This window comes from Pan paniscus, chromosome 1, assembly GCF_029289425.2.
Source record: "Pan paniscus chromosome 1, NHGRI_mPanPan1-v2.0_pri, whole genome shotgun sequence".
In the NCBI taxonomy this organism is placed as follows: Eukaryota; Metazoa; Chordata; class Mammalia; order Primates; family Hominidae; genus Pan; species Pan paniscus.
The window spans coordinates 99,077,995-99,097,689 of record NC_073249.2 but is presented as its reverse complement, the minus strand read 5'-3'; the positions used below and the strand labels follow the sequence as shown (position 1 = coordinate 99,097,689).

Below are 19,695 nucleotides of genomic sequence, written 5' to 3'. Positions count from 1 at the left end.
TGCTTGTCTTTTATGCATTTCTTTACTTTAACATAATATAAAAATATGTGTTGAATCCTCTTTTTTTAAGACAGGGTCTTGCTCTGTCACCCAGGCTGGAGTGCAGTGGTGCAATTACAAGCTCACTGCATTCTCAACCTCCTGGGCTCATGTGATCCTCCTATCTTAGACATCTGCATAGCAGGGACCACAGGCACACACCACCACTCCTGGATAGTTTCTTTTTTATTTTTGTGGAGACAAGGTCTCACTATGTTGTCCAGGCTGGTCTTGAACTCCTGGGCTCAAGACGATCCTCCTACTTCAGCCTCCCAAAGTGTTGGGATTACAGGCATGAGCCACTACACGTGGCGTTTTGAATCCTCTTCTGTGCAAAGATACAATCTGAGTCCTTAGGACATTTATAGCCTAATATTTTCTTCCATCGAAGTTGCTAAACCCCATCACCAGAATACCACAATTAATATTCTCAGGATAGATTATTAATAGTTGCCTAGGAATAAGAATGGTATGTGGCAATGATAGAAATTTGAAATGGCAGATTTATTAAGTACTTTTAAGCCATCAAGTTACAAAAGGCTATTAGGGGTCTTAAAAAGACAAAGCGTATACAATAAAACAATGAGCAATTACAGATTGTTTTAGGTTGAACAATTTTTGTACAGTTATATCTATAGTACATTACTAATACTTAGCAAACTTTTTCCTGAGATTTGCAAATTTAAAAAAATGAAGAATCAAACTATATTTTCTTTTCTGTTTTTTTGAAACAGAGTCTCCACTCTGTCATCCAGGCTGGAGTACAGTGGTGTGATCTCAGCTCAACACAGCCTCAACCTCTTGGGTTCAAGGAATCTCGTGCCTCAGCCTCCCAAGTAGCTGGGATTACAGGCATGCACCACCGTGCTCGGCTAATTTTTTGTATTTTTAGTAGAGATGGGGTTTCACCATGTTAGCCAGGCTGCTCTTTAACTCCTGGCCTCAAGTTGATATGCCTGCCTTGGCCTCCCAAGTACTGGGATTACAGGTGTGAGCCACCGTGCCCGGCCTCAAACTATATTTTCTAATTAGTACAGTAAATACACATTAATCATGACACAATTATTTCTTCTGGATACAGCAGGAAAAATTAAGTTAAGAGAAAGTGCTTCATATTTCTTGATTTGTTATAAAAAGAAGAGATCCTCTAGATTTCTGGGTAAGAGGGAAAGCTAGCAATCCCACAATGATTTCCTTTATTTCTTGCCATCCGAATATATCCTTCTTCACCAAAGTTGTGGCCCCAGCTTTAGAAAAAGAAATAATACAAAATTACAAATGTGTACAATCAAATCATGTTATCAACTTTTTATCTCATTGTTTTTCTCCTATAAGTGATTACATATGAAAGGCCGTAAAACAAAATTAGAATGAAATAAGATAATAATTTCTCCAGGGATTTCAGGTAACTCAAAATAATGGTTTGGAAAGCTTTAGTGCTATATTGATGAATAGACTTAATACCTAAGGAAAACTATAGTAAGATCCATCCCAGTCCTTTAATCCTCCTACTTTGCAAATATGCCTTCTCTAAAGAAAGAGTATTAGTATCCTTTATAAGCCTTTATCTCTAAATTTTTTGATAACAGTATCATGTGTAATGATTTTCTATCAAACTTAAATTCCTCTAGAGAATGTCAATTAAGAAATATTTTTGAGTGACTACTATGAAAAAGGTATAGGGCAGGGAATTCTAAAGCAAACAACAAAAATGCAGCTCTGAAAGAGCTTTTTGATCTAGAAGTGGAGCTAAGACTTTCTCATAATTAAAGCTATTGAAAAATGAGCCAGGCATGGTGGCTCACACTTGTAATCCAAGTGCTTTGAGAGGCTGAAGTGGGAGGATTGTTTGAGGCCAGAGTTTGAGACCAGCCTGGGCAAAATAGCAAGTCCCTGATTCTACAAAAAAAATTTTTTTTTAATTAGCCAGGCATGGTGGCATGCACCTGTATTCCTTAGCTACTCTGCAGCAGAGGCTACTTCTTAGAGATGTTGCAGAGAAAAATCATGGGTCGGATTAGGGTTCGAGTAGATCAGTGTTTCACTTTTTGATTTAATGGACTTAGAGGAGTTCAAAAAGTTTTTACAGATAGATATACAGTTATCAATTTTAAAATTAGCATGTATGGACATCTTTTTTTTTTTTTTGGAGGTGAAGTTTCGCTCTTGTTGCCCAGACTGGAGTGCAATGGTGCAATCTCAGCTCACCGCAGCCTCCATCTCCTGGGTTCAAGTGATTCTCCTGCCTCAGCCTCCCAAGTAGCTAGGACTGCAGGCATGTGCCACCACGAGGGCTAATTTTGTATTTTTAGTAGAGATGGGGTTTCTCCATGTTGGTCAGGCTGGTCTCCAACTCCTGACCTCAAGTGATCTACCCACCTCAGGCTCCCAAAGAGTTGGGATTACAGGTGTGAGCCACCACGCCCAGCTGTATGGACATCTTTTTTAAAAAGCATACTATTGGTCGGGCACGGTGGCTCAAGCCTGTAATCCCAGCACTTTGGGAGGCAGACACGGGCAGATCATTTGAGGTCAGGAGTTCGAGACCAGCCTGATCAACATGGTGAAACCCCGTCTCTACTAAAAATACAAAAATTAGCTGGGCATGGTAGCATAAGCCTGTAGTCCCAGCTACTCGAGAGGCTGAGGTAGGAGAATCGCTTGAACCTGGGAGGCAAGGCAGAGGTTGCAGTAAGCCGAGATTGCGCCTGTGCACTCCAGCCTGGGCAACAGAGTGAGACTGTCTCAAAAAAAGAAAATAAATAAAAACCATACTACTTACTGTCACCATTATGTTGTAAAAGAAAATACATTTTAACACCAAAAGCAAAAAATCCAAAGACATAATCTCTATTTTAAGGATAGTCTTTTGAGTAAATAAATTTATATTACTGAAAAAGTCACCAAAATATTCTTATTTTTGTTACTTTACCAAGACTGATGAAAAAACTTAGAAAATCCTTGTAAGAGGAATGATTTCTGAAGCTCTTTATCATTCTGAGATTTTATAGTGGTAGGTATATAAATATCATACAAGGCAAAATTCATTAAGTGCTCTAGGATACAAATAAAAGTATGAAATTGAGAAAATGCCTAGTGTGTCTGGAGAGCAGTAAGAAATTTAGTTGAAAGGAAAACTGGATATCTTTAGTAGAATAGTGGAAAAAGAGGATAGAAAGCTGGTTTGGGGCCATGTTGTGAACAGCTTAGAACAGCAGGTGGAGGAACATGTACTTCAATTACAAAGGCAAAGGGAAGCTGTTAGAAATTTTGGCTCAGGGACTCAAAGTTTGTGTTTTTGCATGCAGTGGAGAACCTAAGAAATGCTGGTTTATTGTTGGAAGACAAATGACACCATTTAAAAGGACTGTGCTTTAAGAGGCCTTAAATATTCTATGTATCAGCCCTCATTGGACATTTTGCAGGTCCTATTTTTTTCTCTCTGTACCATTTAACACACTTGTCTACTCCCACCTTACTGGTCTCTTGGCTTCAAGACACTACTATGTTCTGATTTTCTTATCTCTCTCTGGTCAGTCCTTCTCAAACATTTTCATGAGCTCCTTTCTTTACTTCCTTTCACTTAATTGCCACTCCACTGCTTAGAAATTGTCAATGGCTCTCCATGCCTTTACAATAAAATTCAAACTCCATCGTCACCTCTAATAAACCAATGGCTGTAGTGGGTTTTTTGTTTGTTTGTTTGTTTGTTTGTTTGTTTGTTTTTGACAGAGTCTCACCGTGTTGCCCTGGTTGGAGTGTGGTGGTGCAATCACAGCTCACTGCAGCTTCGACCTCCTGTGCTCAAGCAATCCTCCTGCCTCAGCCTTAAAAGTAGCTAGGACCACATGTGCGTACCACCATGCTTGGCCAATTTTTTTTTTTTTTTTTTGCGATGGAGTCTTGCTCTGTGGCCCAGGCTGGAGTGTAGTGGCACAATCTCGGCTCACTGCAAGCTCCGCCTCCCGGGTTCATGCCATTCTCCTGCCTCAGCCTCCTCAGTAGCTGGAATTACAGGCTCCCACCACCACGCCCGGCTAATTTTTTTGTATTTTTTAGTAGAGATGGGGTTTTACCGTGTTAGCCAGGATGGTCTCGATCTCCTGACCTTGTGATCTGCCCGCCTCAGCCTCCCAAAGTGCTGGGATTACAGGCGTGAGCCACTGCGCCCGGCCCAGTTTTTTATTTTAGTAAAGAAGAGGTCTCACTATGTTGCCCAAGCTGTAGCAATGCTCTTTTAATATCCAGTTTGATAAGCAAAAGCAATAACAAGAATCTGGCCAGGCTATTATTAATATTAATAGACACCACTTATTTAGCACTTACTCTGTGCCAAACAGATTAACATAAATTATCTAATTTAATCATCATCCTGTGAGGTGAATATTATCTTCTTTTACTAAAGAAAAAAACAGAAGGGCAGAGTGGTAAAGTAGCTTGCCAAAAGTCACATAGATAGTAAATTGTGAAGCCAGAGGTCAAATCTAGGATTATTTTATTCCAAAGCCCACTCTAACTTTTATCTATGCCTATCCCTACAGTTATCTCTGTGAGTGAAGTCATATGGGGAATGAAATTCAGACCAGTACATCTAGGATCTCATGTAATTTATATCCTACTATGGTCACTGCCTTAAATAATAGGTAAAATAAATCATTTTAGGTGAACTGAATTTGGACCTGAGTTCTAGTATGAAAATTGAATTGAGGGTCTAGTTACTAGCAGTATGAATTCAGTCAGTGAGACCAAGGAATCCCAGACCCCATTCAACATCTAAACAATTTACTTTTCTCAGTTTTACCGACCAAGATCAATTGCCCCCAGTTTTGCAAAAGATCCCAGACCTCTTTTAGACTGAGTCCTGCTAACTTCCCTTAAACAATGAAACTGATAAAAAAAAAAAATCTTAAGCTAAGTAAAGTATCTGAGGACAAAGTCTTGCCTTCAGAATTATACAAGATGTGCTCCAAATGTTCATTTCGGTACTTACCAAGTTGTATATTTTTATTAATTCTATAGCTCTTTCACTCAAACTGTTCAACTTTAGGTGAGTTTGTTAACTAAATGCCTATCTCATAAGAGTACTTTAAAAATTAAATGAGAGAATGTATTTAAAGTACTCACACAATATTTGGTATATAGCCAATGCTTACTAAGTGAAGGTAGCTATTTTTATTATTATCCAGGTATGAGTACATCAGATTGGACTCAAGTAGAGTCCATCTACTTTTTTTTTTTTGAGACGGAGTTTCACTCTTGTTGCCCAGGCTGGAGTGCAATGGCACAACCTCGCCTCACTGCAACCTCCACCTCCCAGGTTCAAGTGATTCTCCTGCCTCAGCCTCCTGAGTAGCTGGGATTACAGGCGTGCGCCATCATGCCCGGATAATTTTGTATTTTTAGTAGAGATGGAGTGTCTCCATGTTGGCCAGGCTGGTCTCGAACTCCCAGCCTCAGGTGATCCTCCCACCTCGGCCTCCCAAAGTGCTGGGATTACAGGCGTGAGCCACTGAGCCGGGCTGAGTCCGTCTACTTTTAAAAAAATATATAGCGTTCTTCTAGGGTGATCACCAGTCCCAGTTTGCCTGGGACTATCCCGTTTTTAAAAAGAAAGTCCTATGTCCCAGAAAGCCTCGTAGCCCTTAGCAAAGTGGGAAAGTTGATCACCCTACCTTCTCCTTGCATATTATAAGGCTACTAACTTATTATTCCTTCTAAAATCAATGCCAGTTTCCTTTGTAATAGACTGAAGTCCTGGGCTTCTTAGGCTGTGCCAGACACTCTTCTAGGCATTAGGATTACAGAGACAAAGTCTTTCTAAAGCCTAGGTTCTAGAGGAGAAACATATGATAAACGAAGAAATACTTGATGATATATATGATTAGTACAATAAAGAAAAATAAAGCAGGATAAGGGATACAGAGTGTTAGGAGACAGGGCTCAATTTTAGGTGGAATGGTCGGGAAAAGCTTCGCTGAGTGGATGTTTGAGCAAAGATGCAAGTGAGGCAAAGACCTGGATAAAGGGCTAGAAATAAGCATGATGTGTCAAGAAATAGCCAAAAGGCTAATGTGCTGGGAGCTGAGTGAGAGAGGAGAGAGTAGTTGGAGAGGTAGTTGGAGAGGCAGGCTAAGGCCAGATAATGTCATGCTTTACAGGTCATGGGTTTTATTCTGAGTGGGAAGGAAAGCCATTAGAGGGTTTGGGGTAGAAGGGTAACATAATCTACTTTATGCTTTAAAAAGATAATTCTGGTTACTGTGTAGAGGATTGATTCCAAGCAAACAAGAGGGAAGCAGCTACCAGTTATGAGATTATTGCAATAGACCAGGAGATGGATGGTGGCTTGAACTCTAATGGTAACAGCAGAGGTATTGAGAAGTGCAAGCAAATCTTGTTTTATTGTGCTTTGCTTTATTGTGCATTGCAAATTTTGCATATTTTACAAATTGAAGGTTTGTGGCAACCCTGCATGGAGCAAGTCTATCGGCACAATGTTTCCAACAGCCTGTGCTCACTTTGTGTCCCTGTGTCACATTTTGGCATTTCTCATAATATTTCAACTGTTTTCATTATTAGCAAATCTGTTACGGTGATCTGTGATCAGTGATTTTTTTTTTTTTTTTTTTTTTTTTTTGAGATAGGGTCTCACTCTGTCATCCAGGTTGGAGTGCAGCGGCACAATCGCAGCTCACTGCAGCCTCAGCCTCCAGGTCTCACGCTCCTGCCTCAGCCTCCCAAGTAGCTGGGACCACAAATATGCACCAGCATGCCCGGGTAATTAAAAAAAAAACTATCTGTAGAGACAGAGTCTTGCTATGTTGCCCAAGCTGGGATCAGTGATCTTTAATATTACTATTGTAATTGTCTTGGGGTACCATGAGCCACGTGCATATAAGATGGTGAACTTAACTGATAAGTGGTGTGTGTTCTGACTGCTCCACTAACTGACACTTCCCCCATCTCTCTCTCTCTCCTCGGGCCTCCCTTTTCCCTGAGACACAATGATATTGAAATTAGGCCAATTAATAACCTTACAATGGGCCAGGTGCGGTGGCTCACGCTTGTAATCCTAGCACTTTGGGAGGCCAAGGCAGGTGGATCACCTGAGGACAAGAGTTCGAGACCAGCCTGGCCAACATGGCGAAACCCCGTCTGTACTAAAAATACAAAATTAGCAGGGTGTGGTGGTGCGTGCCTGTAATCCCAGCTACTCCGGAGGCTGAGGCAGGAGAATTGCTTAGAACCTGGGAGGCAGAGGTTTCAGTGAGCTGAGATTGCACCACTGTACTCCAAGGCCTGGGCAACAGAGGGAGACTGTCTCAAAAAACAAAAACAAAAAACAACCTTACAGTGGCTTCTAAGTGTTCAAGTGAAAGGAAGAGTTATACATCTCTCATTTTACATCAAAGCTAGAAATGATTATGCTTTGTGAAAGCCAAGGTAGGCTGAAAGCTAGACCTCTTGAACCAGTTAGCCATGGTGTGAATGCAAAGGGAAAGTTCTTGGAGGAAATTAAAATGCTACTCCAGTGAACACATGAATGAAAGCTAAACAACAGGCCAGGTGCAGTGGCTCATGCCTGTAATTCCAGCACTTTGGGAAGCTGAGGTGGGTAGATGACTTGAGCTCAGGAGTTCAAGACCAGCCTGGGCAACAAGCTAAAAATACAGAAATTACCCGTGCCTGGTGGCACATGCCTGTAGTCCCAGCTACTTGGAGGGAGGCGGAGGTTGCAGTGAGCTGAGATTGTGCCACTGCACTCCAGCCTGGGTGACAAAGTGAGACCTGTCTCAACAACAACAACAACAACAACAAAAAGAAAGAAAGAAGAAAAAGAAAAGTAAAGAAAGAAAAAAAAGTGAAACAGCCTTATTGCTGATATGATTTGAGTGGCCTAGATAAAAGAGCAAACTAGCCACAACATGCCCTTAAGCCAAAACCTAATCCAGAGCAAGGCCCTAACTCTCTTCCATTGTAAGAAGGCTGATGAAACTAAAATTAAAGAAGTTAAATAACCTGCCGAAGTTCTTCTATGCCTCCAGTGCAACTTATGCCACCTCGATTTTAGCATTTATCACATTGAGTTGCAATGGACTACACATGCACCTGCCTGTTTCCTTCACTCCATTAGACTATGAGTACCTTGAGGGATGGTAGAAGAGCTGCATTTTTCATTTCCAATCGCTAGTTCCTAGCTTGGCACATGGTAGGTACTCAATACATGTTTGTTGAATCAGTGTCCAAATGAAGATGCAAAAATGAACAAGAGACTATCCTACCTTGAAGAAGTTTACATTTTAGTGAATGGGGCATGGTTTGCACAAATAGCTATAACACAAGGGATATGTGTAAAATACTATAATAGAATTCATAAAGCATTGCCAAAGCTTAGGAATTAGAGAAACAATTCTAAGTGAATGGGGTATGAAGGAGATAGTATTTGAGGCAGGATTTAAAAAATGAATAGGATTTGTAATGACTTTTTTTTCATTTTAAAATTAATACCTTTCTTTTTTTTCCTTCCTTTTTTGAGACGGAGTCTCGCTCTGTCACCCCGGCTGGAGTGTGGAGCGCAGTGGTGTGATCTTGGCTCACTGCAAGCTCCGCCTCCCAGGTTCATGCCATCCTCCTCCCTCAGCCTCCCGAGTAGTTGGGACTACAGGCATGCGCCACCACGCCTGGCTAATTTTTTTTGTATTTTTAGTAGAGACAGGGTTTCACCGTGTTAGCCAGGATGGTCTTGATCTCCTGACCTAGTGATCCACCTGCCTTGGCCTCCCAAAGTGCTGGGATTACAGGCATGAGCCACTGTGCCCGACGTCCTTCCTTTTTTTTTCGAGATAGGGTCTCATTCTGTCACTGAAGCTAGAGTTGAGTGATGTGATCATGGCTCACTCACAGCGGCCTCAACTTCCTGGGCTCAAGTGATATTCCCACCTCAGTCTCCCAAGTAGCTGGGACCACAAGTGTGTGTCACCATGCCTGGCTTATTTTTGTTTAGAGATGGGGTCTCACTATGTTCCCCATGCTGGTCTTGAACCCCTGGGCTCAAGCGATCCTCCCAGTTCAGCCTCCCAAAGTGCTGGGATTACAAGCATGAGCCACTAAGCCTGGTTGGACATACTATGTTTAACTTAAATTTTTTTTTGACATAGGGTCCTGCTCTGTCACCTAGGCCAGAGGGCAGTGGTGTGATCATGGCTCACTGTAGCCTCAAACTCCTCAGCTCAAAAAATCCTCCTACCTCAGCCTCTTGAGTAGTTGATATTACAGGCACATGCCACCATGCCCAGCTAATTTTTTAGATTTGTTTATAGAGACTGGGTCTCCCTATGTTGCTGGTCTTAAACTCCTGGCCTCAAGTGATCCTCCTGCCTTGGCCTCCCAAAGCTCTAGAGTTATAAGCATCAGCTTACCACATTCAGCTAATATTTATACTACATATAAATTTTGTATTTATGTGTATCTTTTTTCATTTAAATATATATCCCAAGTATTTTATTAGGTTATTAATAATAGTCTGAAAAATTCTAATGCATGGAGTTGATTATGTCATAGTTTATTTAATCATACACCTATTGTTAGGCATTTTTGGCTACTTACTAGTTTTTACTATTAAAGAATAATGCTACAATTCACATAAGTTGTGTATGAAAGTTTTCCCATATTTAGGATTATTTTCTTCATATAGATTCCAAGAAATAAAAGTAATGGGACACTGGCTGTGCGCAGTGGCTTGCGCCTGTAATCCTGGCACTTTGGGAGGCCAAGACAGGCAGATCACCCAAGATCAGGAGTTGGTAGACCAGCCTGGCCAACATGGTGAAACCCCATCTCTACTAAAAATACAAAAATTAGCCAGGTGTTTTGGTGGGCACCTGTAATCTCAGCTACTTGGGAGACTGAGGCAGGAGAATCACTTGAACCTGGGAGACGGAGGTTGCAGTGAGCCGAGATTGTACCACTGCACTCCAGCTTGGGAGACAGAGCGAGACTCTGTCTCAAAAAAAAAAGAGGGGGGGAAAGAATATGAACATTTAAAAAGTTCTTTATCATATTGTCAAATTGCTTCCAAGAAAGAGAATAGGCAGGGTAGGGTGGCTCATGCCTGTAATCCCAGCACTTGGGGAGACCGAGGTGGGCAGATCACGAGGTCAAGAGATCGAGATCATCCTGGCCAACATGGTGAAACCCCATCTCTACTAAAAATACAAAAATTGGCTGGGCATGGTGGCACATGCCTGTAGTCCCATCTACTCGGGAGGCTGAGGCAGAAGAATTGCTTGAACCTTAAAGGCGGAGGTTGCGGTGAGCTGAGATCATGCCACTGCACTCTAGCCTGGTGACAGAGTGAGACTCCATCTCAAAAAAAAAAAAGAATAAATACAGCTTACTTTCCCATCAAACTGTATAAGAATGCCCATTTCACCAAGACAGGTGGGATTTCTGTAGACAGCATTGGACTTCACAGGCATTTCAGAAAGATACAGCATATATAAAGAAACAGAGGTAGGGATGTATCTGTAAACTTAGGGAATGATGAATAAGTAGTTCACTGTGGCCAGAGTATGACTGTGGGTATATGAAAATATAGTGGAAGAAATGTCTAAGGTTATGTTAAAAGCTAGATAATGGAGTACCTGGAATGCCTGGCCAGGAGTTTGGACTTCATTTTTAGACAATGGTGAACTATTCAGAATTTTTGAGCAGGAGTTGACATGATCTATATTTTAAGAAGATACCTCTACAGCTGGGTAGAATGGAATCTGAATTACAGCAGGGCCATTGGGAATGGCAAAGAGAAAATACATATAAAATATGATTCACAGGCCAAATGGATAGGGCTGGGTGGGTTGAGGGGGGAAAACGAAAAGGCCAAGATGATGCTTAGGCTTTAATAATCTGAAGATGGTAATATATTACCCAAAATAAGGAATAGTTTTCCCTTGAGCTTGTTTGAAAATCCTTTTCAGGGATGAGGGAAGAAAGGAAGAGAAGAACATTGTAAACTTATTGAGTATGAGAGTGTGTATATGTTGGTAGTAGGGTGATGTAGGTGGGGAGTTTGGATTTTTCAAAGAGAGCTGCCAAATTGGAAGTTGGACAAGGAAGTGTGTCACTTAGGAGGTCATTTTCAGAGATTATGAACTGGGGATCATCTACATAATGGCAATAGTTGAAACTGAAGGAGCAGGTGAGTTTGCTTTGATATAGATGAGTTTGCTTTGATATAGCAAACTCATGTAACAGGCAGGTGGATAAAATAATGTAAGATATGAGGCTAAAGTTGATGTAGCAAAATGAATCAAGATAGTGAGAAATGTGCCATTGCATATGTGTTTTGGGTCATTGAGAGCAACTTTCCAACCTCTAACACACTTTCCTCCTCCAATACGTGAACAATTCCATACATCTGAAAACTTGATTCAAATAGTGTCTTCTCTGTGGAGGTTTAGGCTGTTAGGCATTTCCTCTTCAACAGTCCCATAGCCATTTAGACATGTATCATTATACCACGATGTGTTTATTGTATCGTTTAAAAATACATCTAGGCTGGGTGCAGTGGTGGCTCACGCCTGTAATCCCAGCACTTTGGGAGGCTGGGATATATATATATATATACACACACATATATATATATATTTATTTATTTATTTATATTTATATATAGAGAGATTTATATGTATGTATACATAATATATTATATATTATATATGTATATTATGTATACATATGTATACATAATATATTATATATTATATATGTATATTATGTATACATATGTATACATAATATATTATATATTATATATGTATATTATGTATACATAATATATTATATATTATATATGTATATTATGTATTATATTATATTATGTATATATATTATATATGCATACATAATATGTATTGTATATTATGTATGTATATATAATATATATTATATATATTTTTTCATGTTAGATTGTGAGTGCCTTTAGGACAGGATGGTTTCTTACTATTTTTTGTATCTCCAGGGCCTAGATAATGCCACTCACATTGTAGATGCCTAGTAAGTGCTTGTTGAATGAATGAGTGAAGAGAAGCAGATTTGAATTTCAACACTAAAAGATATAGATGATCTTCAAGAGCAACTTCAGTAGAGAAGGGAATTTAGAACACCTGCTGTAGGGAGTTCCTTAGAGAGTCAATAAGATATGAGGGAAATGGTTTCATTTTAAAAAGCTATCACTGGTCTACACCCAAGCTGATCAGTGCTGTGAATAGGTTATCAGTGAACCAAGATATTGATCCCCTCAGCTACTTTCCCCATGGGCCATACGAATATCATCATCTTCTATGTGTGCCACAATGGGAAAAGGGTAGGAAAGCACCTTTTGTTTGATTTGTAGACTATGTACTTCAAGTAAAGATTTAAGGGGTGTTATGGGTTGCATTGTGTCCCCGCAAAATTCATGTTGGAATCCTAACCTCCAGTACCTCAGAATGTGAACTTATTTAGAGATAGGGTTGATGTAGACATAATTAATTAAATTAAGATGAGGTCATTAGGGTGGGTCCTAATCCAACATGAATGATGCTCATGAAAAGGGAAAATTGGCCAGGCGCAGTGGCTCACACCTGTAATCCCAGTGCTCTGGGAGACCAAAGCAGGAGGATCACTTGATCCCAGGAGTTTGAGACCAGCCTGGGAAACATAGAGAGATCCTGTCTCTACAAATAGAAATTAAAATTGGTCTGGTGTGGTGGTGCATGCCAATAGTGCCAGCTACTTTGGTGGCTGATGTGGGAGGATTGCTTGAGCCCAGGAGTTTGAGGCTGCGGTGAACATTGATCACCCCACTGCACTCCAGCCTGGGTGACAGAGTGAGACCCTGTCTCAAAAAGGGGAAGAAAGTAAAATTATGAATAGAGACAGAAATGCATACAGGGAGAATGTCATGTGAAAATGAAGGCAGAGGTCAGGGTGATGGTCCTAAAGGCTGAGGAAAGTCAAAGATCACCAGCAAACTTTCAGAAGCTAGGGGAGAGGCATCAAATTTTTTTTTAATTAAAAGAACATATTTAATTGACAGATTGTATAAACTCAAGGTATACAGTGTGATGACTTGATGTATGTGCACATTGTGCAATGATTGACATAATCAAATGAAATAACACATTCATCTCCACCCGTGCTGTAACTTTGATTCCCAGAATCTGTTCATCTTATACCTGTAAGTTTACACTCTTTGATCAGCATCTCCTCATTTACCCAGCCTCCAGTCCCTGGCAGCTATCATTCTACTGTCTGTTTCTGTAAGTTTGACTTTTTTAGATCCCACATATAAGTAAGATCATACAGTTTTTTTTTCCTGTGTCCACGAATATTTTCTTCCTCACAACATGAGAAGGAAGTAACACCTTGATCTTAGACTTCCAGCCTCCAGAACTGGGAGACATAAATTTCTGTCATTTAAGCTGCTCAGTTCGTGGCACTTTGTCATGGTAGCCATAGCAAACTAACACAAAGAGAAACTCCAGGTGTGCCCCAAAGTCTCAACTCTTCATATTTCCTCCATTTTTTCCCTCTAGAAGTTATGTTCCTTTTGTTTATGAGTGATATAGATGTCAGTTCAATACATATATTGAGGGGCCTTTAGGTGCCACCCACTTAGTCTGTGCTGCGGATATGAAGACCAGACATAATCTCTCCCCAAAGGCACGTACAGAACATTGGAGTGACAGACAGGTAAATATACAATTTAAATATAATGCCTAAAATGCTGTGATCCAGTATGCATAGGACATTTTGGCAGCATAGAAAAAAGACATTTTCCTCAGCCCAAGGATTCAGGAAAGACTTTCTGGAATAGATTGTGCCTGAGCTGCTTCTGAAGAAAAGGAGAAGTAAACCAAAAGAGAAGACAGGATGTTCTAGGCAGAGGGAACACAAACCGAGATATGAAGGAAGGTACTACAGATAAAGTGGAATGTATGGGAACTACAACTGTGGATAGTGCAATATAACCAGAGTGAAAATAGGAGGCAACAAATGCCAGGAGGTGAGGCTGGCAAGGCAGGGAGCACAGCCTATAGGATTTGTCTTCTGTCAGGGAACATTAATTTTACACCGAATGAAACTCAGTAGAAGAGTTATAAGCCCAGACTCGTTCATATTTTAGACAAATAAGTTTGGCAGCAGTATGAAAGATGGATTTGAGGGTAAAGGGGAAGAAAATAGAGAGTAAAGGAGACCAGTTAGAAAGGTACAGCAATAGTCCACACTAGAGATGCCTGAACTAGAGCCGTAATAGAAGAAACAGAGAAGGAACAGAATCAAGGACATAGATAAGGTAAAATTGGTTTGACTAATTGGTTGCTTGGTTGGACTTGGGGAGGTCTCAGATGAATCCATCATATCTTATTGGGTGATTGTGTTGTGTGGCCCTTTACTGATATGGGAAATTCTGAAGGAGGAACAGTATGGGGGAGAGAGTACTGAATTATTTGGATGTATTGAGTTTGGAAAGACTAAGATATATGTAAGTGGGTGTGTCCAGATAAGTCTGAAGTTCTGGGAAGATGTCAGAACTATAGCTAGAGATTCAAAAGCTACTGGCATATAAAGGTTATAGCTAGAGTCCTAAGAGTGGAATTATAGCACCCAAGAAAAAATAAAATAAGAAGAGGAATGGGCAGATGATAGAGCCCTGGGGAAAACTAACATTTTTGGGCTAAATAGAAGAGAGGAATAGGTTCATAAGAGAGCCTGAGAAGGAATAATCACAGAAGTAGTACAGAAGATAAACCAGGAAAACAAAGTGATGAAGGCAGAATCGTAAGTGAAAAGATGGGGGCACTGAGTAATTTAGAATGTCACTTTGTAAGAAGCTATAAAGTTCATCATTGTCAATATCGTGATCATAATGATCATCATCAAAGTCATGAGAGTATTTGCTGAAACTCCCTCAAATTCCTGATTCCAATTAAATATAAAGTGTAAATATATTACCTGTTTTTCACAAGCCAGTATTCTTTCCCATTAAGATCACCATAGCCAACCACAAGTACACCATGATTCACATTCTGAGTACAGGATGGTTCATAGTAGACACCTGAGAATCAAATATGGGTGGGAAAAAAGAGTGAATACTATAGGATAATAAAGGGCATTTTAAAACGGTATTACTTTTTATTAGCCTGCTTTGGATACATAGCAAGGTTAATTTAAAAAGTTAAGGACATGTCCAGGCATGGTGGCTCATGCCTGTAATCCCAGAAGTTTGGGAGGCCAAGGCGGGCGGGTCACAAGGTCAAGAGATCGAGACCATCCTGGCCAACATGGTGACACCCCATCTCTACTAAAAATACAAAAATTAGCTGGGCATGGTGGCACGCACCTGTAGTCCCAGCTACTCAGGAGGCTGAGGCAGGAGAATTGCTTGAACCCAGGAGGCAGAGGTTGCAGTGAGCTGAGATCGTGCCACCTCACTGCAGCCTGGCAACAGAGCAAGACTCCATCTTAAAAAAAAAAAAAAAAAGTCAAGGACATATACTCTCATGCATAAACTAGGGCTCATAATTATTTGCCACCAATGCTGTATTTGTCAGTGTTCTTGCCAAGCTTAGCATCACTCCAATCATAGTTCCCCCAGAAACCTTCTTTGATAAGCACACCACCTTTTTCTAAGTTTTTTTCTTTTTTGTTTTTTTTCTAAGTATTTTTAAACTTGCATACAATCAGTCATTTTAATTCTCTGTGTATACAGGCATATCTCATTTTATTGTGCTTTGCTTTATTGTGCTTTGCAGATATTAGCTTTTTTTTTTTTTTTTTTTAAGGAACAGTGTTTTGCTCTGTTGTCTAGGCTGTAATACAGGTGGTATGATCATAGCTAATTGTAACCTCAATCTCCTAGGCTCCAGTCATCCTCCTGATTTGGCCTCCCAAAGCGCTGGAATTATAGGCATGAGCCACTGCACCCAGCTAGATATTGCATTTTTTACAAATTGAAGGTTTGTGGCAACTCTACATTCAGCAAGTCTATTGGTACCATTTTCCCAAAAGCATGAGCTCACATTGTGTCCTTGTACCACATTTTGGTAATTCTCACAATATTTCAAACTTTCTCATCATTATTATATCTGTTATGGTCATCTGTGATCAATGATCTTTGAGGTTACTTTATAATTTTGAGGGTGAGCTACAAACCACACCTATATAGATAGCAGACTTAACCCACAAATGTTGTGTGTGTTCTGACTAATCCACGGACTGGCCACACCCCCATCTCTCTCCTCAGGCCTCCCTGTTCCCTGAGACACAATGATATTGAAATTATGCCACATGATAACCCTACGATAGCTTCTAAGTGTTCAAGTAAAAAGAAAAGTTGCATATCTCTCACTTTAAGTCAAAAGCTAGATGTGATTAAGCTTAGCGGGAAAGGCATGTTGAAAGCCAAGACAGGCCAGAACCTAGCCTAGGCCTCTTGTACCGAACAGTCAGGCATGCTGTGAATGTAAAGGAAAAGTGCTTGAAGGAAATTAAAAATGCTGCTCTGCTGAACACACAAATGACAAGAAAGTGAAACAGCCTTATTGCTGATACAGAGAAAATGTGAGTGGTCTAGATACAAGAGTAAGCCAGCCCAGCATGCCTTTACGCCAAAACCTAATCCAGAACAAGACCCTAACTCTCTTCTATTGTAAGAAGGCTGAGAGAGGCGAGGAAGCTGCAGAAGAAAAGTTTGAAGCCAGCAGATGTTGGTTCATGAGGTTTAAAATTGCCTCGCCTCACCCCGCCCCGCCTCACCCCGCCCCGCCCCGCCCCGCCCCACCTTGCCCTGCCCTGCCCTGCCCTACCCTGCCCCTCTTTCTTCCTTCTTTCTCTCTTTCTTTCTTCCTTGTTTTTTAGAGACAGGTTTTCACTCTGTTGCCCAGGTTGGAGTGCAGTGGTATGATCATAGCTCACTGTAACCTCAAATTCCTGGGTTCAAGGAATCCTCCCGCCTCACCCTCCCAAGTAGCTGAGACTACAAGTGAGTGTCACCATATCCGGCTAATTTTTATTTTTATTTTTTGTAGAGATAAGGGTCTCGCGATGTTGCTCAGGCTGGTGTCAAACTCCCAGGCTCAAGCAATCCTCCCACCTCAGCCTCCAAAGCTAGAATTACAGGCATGAACCACCGTGCTCAGCCAATATCCTTTCTTTCTTTCTTTAAATTCTAATTATTTTTTATTTTATTTTTTACCACTTCTGTAGAGGAAGAAAGAAGGATGAAGCGCATCTACACCAACAGACACTGGGCCTTTATTGGCCACAGCTTCTTTCAGGACATCTTCTCTGCCATAAGGAAGTTCAGTGTACTTTGAACATGTGGCAGCACGATATTTTGAGTCATATTGACATTTCTGATCCTGCAAAAAGAAGTATAAATCAGATGAAGTATACTTCAACTCCTTTATAAATCACCTGTATCCTAAGCCTGGATTTTAAATGTCTTCCTTCCTTTCTTTAACTTTTTCATGTGTCTAAGGCTCCTTCCTTTGCAAATCTTCCAAATCCTAACAGTCCCGGGTTTCAGCAATAATGGAGGAAATACAGAACTATTCTATTCTTTCAAATTGTGAACATCCTCATACATGCAAAACTTGCCAGGACAATGGCCCCTCAGACTTTGAGGTGGACTGTAGGGAAATATTACATAGAGATAATAAACTCTAGATGAGAGCTTTAAAATCTTTTTGATGCCTGCAAGATGATCTGCAGCTAAAATGATGGTATATAAAGACCATATAATATGGGAAACACAAGTGTATTTCAAGTGGGAAAAGGAAAGTTACAAATTCATGTTTGTTGTATATACAACTATTTTGTATTTATTTATATTATTTATTTTTTTGAGACAGGCTCTCACTCCATTGTCCAGGCTGGAGTGCAGTGGCATAATCATGGCTCACTGCAGCCTCCAACTCCTGGGCCAAGTGATTCTCCCACCTCAGCTTCCTGAGTAGCTGGAACTGCTACTCAGGTGTGCACCACCATGCCTGGCTAATTTTTTTGATTTTTAGTAGAGGTGAGGTCTCACTATGTTGCACAGGCTGGTCTCAAACTCTTGAGCTCAAGCAATCCTCCCACCTCGACCTCCCAAAGTGCTGACATTACAGGTGTGAGCCACCACACTTGGCCAACTATGTTTTTTAAGTGCTTAACAAGAAAATAACTTGAAAGAAATAAACCAAAACAATCGTGGTTAAGGTAGAAGGTTTTTGAGTGATATTTTTATATTTTTAAAATCTTCTGTAACATGGACACAATCCTTAGGTTATCGTTATATCAAAATGTATAATGAATTTGTGAGGAAGAGGAGAGTGTTATTTAGCTTCTCAGTGGGTGGAAGAATGATGTGGTTAATGATCTGAGAATAAGGTTGAGCATGGGAGGCTGCAGAAGAAAAAGTTTAAATACAGAGAAATAATTTTAAGGATAGTTTGCTTAAAATCTGTTTAATTTTGGGACGGAGTCTTGCTCCGTTGCCGAGGCTGGAGTACAGTGGCATGATCTCGGCTCACTGCACCTCCGCCTCCTGAGTTCAAGCGATTCTCCTGCTTCAGCCTCCCGAGTAGCTGGGACCACAGGCATGCACCACCATGCCTGGCTAATTTTTGTATTTTTGGTAGAGACAGGGTTTCACCACGTTGGCCAGGCTGGTCTCAAACTCCTGACCTCAGGTGATCCACCCACCTCGGCCTTCCAAAGTGCTGAGATTACAGGTGTGAGCCACTACGCCCAGTCATTAAAATCTGTTTTTAAGCATGAATGCTACTTCCTTATTTGTACTACTGATATATTAAGAAGAGTACTTCATCAGAAACAGAACTCTTGAGAATTTAAGAATTCCTCTTCAGGGTTCTCTCTCACACACAATACTGCTTCTCAAGCAATTGGCATGGTGGCAAGCCCAGCGCAGTCAGTCAGTGGATAACATGAGATCATGGGGCAGCACAAAAAGTTTGCTTAAGACGCACCGTGGCTTTGTAGGGATAGGAAGCATCTGAGTCGATGCCCTTGTTATCAATGATGTACTGGAAAGCCGTTGTCATGAAGCCACCATTGCAGCCTTTGTTTCCATATTTTTCAGTTGAGCAATCCACCAGGTTCTGGGCACTGAGAGACACCAGCTTTCCTGTTTTCAGCTTCAGCTGTGCTTCCAGGGCCCCCACAGCACTGAAAGCCCAGCAAGCACCACAAGAACCCTAAAACAGATACAAGGTCACAAACGCAAATCACAGAAAATCATTCGGAATGACTTCCATAACCCAAACTGGACAACGCTCAGCTACATCAGTTCTGTCCCTAGTTCCCAGAAAGAGCTCCCCCACTACAGTTTCCTTCTGTCTATAACAATGAAAATGAAGACTAAATTTAACTCGATTGTTATCTAGGCAAGGTCCAACCTTGATAGAGATTTGCAATCAGCCAAGCTCAGAACATAATGGCCATATTCAAATATACTTAGAAACAATACTCACTGAGCATGTACCAAATTGCACCTATTTTCACCCATAAGTAAGGGAGATAGTTGCCTACAGTAATGAGATTTTGAGAGAGCTAGGATGATTTCCTTGACCTAAAATACCCTTTCTCCTGTCAAATGATGCCTGAAAC

At 40.7% G+C, this 19,695-nt stretch overlaps 1 protein-coding gene across 1 annotated transcript in view; it reads right to left on the bottom strand.

The window, feature by feature from the left end:
- Positions 1 to 524: 524 nt before the first annotated feature.
- Positions 525 to 19,695, bottom strand: part of CTSS (cathepsin S) — a 32,788-nt gene continuing 13,617 nt past the window's right edge. The window contains exons 5-8 of the mRNA XM_003817293.6: positions 19,056 to 19,283; positions 17,279 to 17,444; positions 15,037 to 15,139; positions 525 to 1,286 (exon numbers count right to left, since the gene is read on the bottom strand). Of these exons, the coding sequence (XP_003817341.1) occupies positions 1,187 to 1,286; positions 15,037 to 15,139; positions 17,279 to 17,444; positions 19,056 to 19,283 (597 nt within the window). The 3' untranslated portion in view covers positions 525 to 1,186. The remainder of the gene's footprint in view (positions 1,287 to 15,036; positions 15,140 to 17,278; positions 17,445 to 19,055; positions 19,284 to 19,695) is intronic.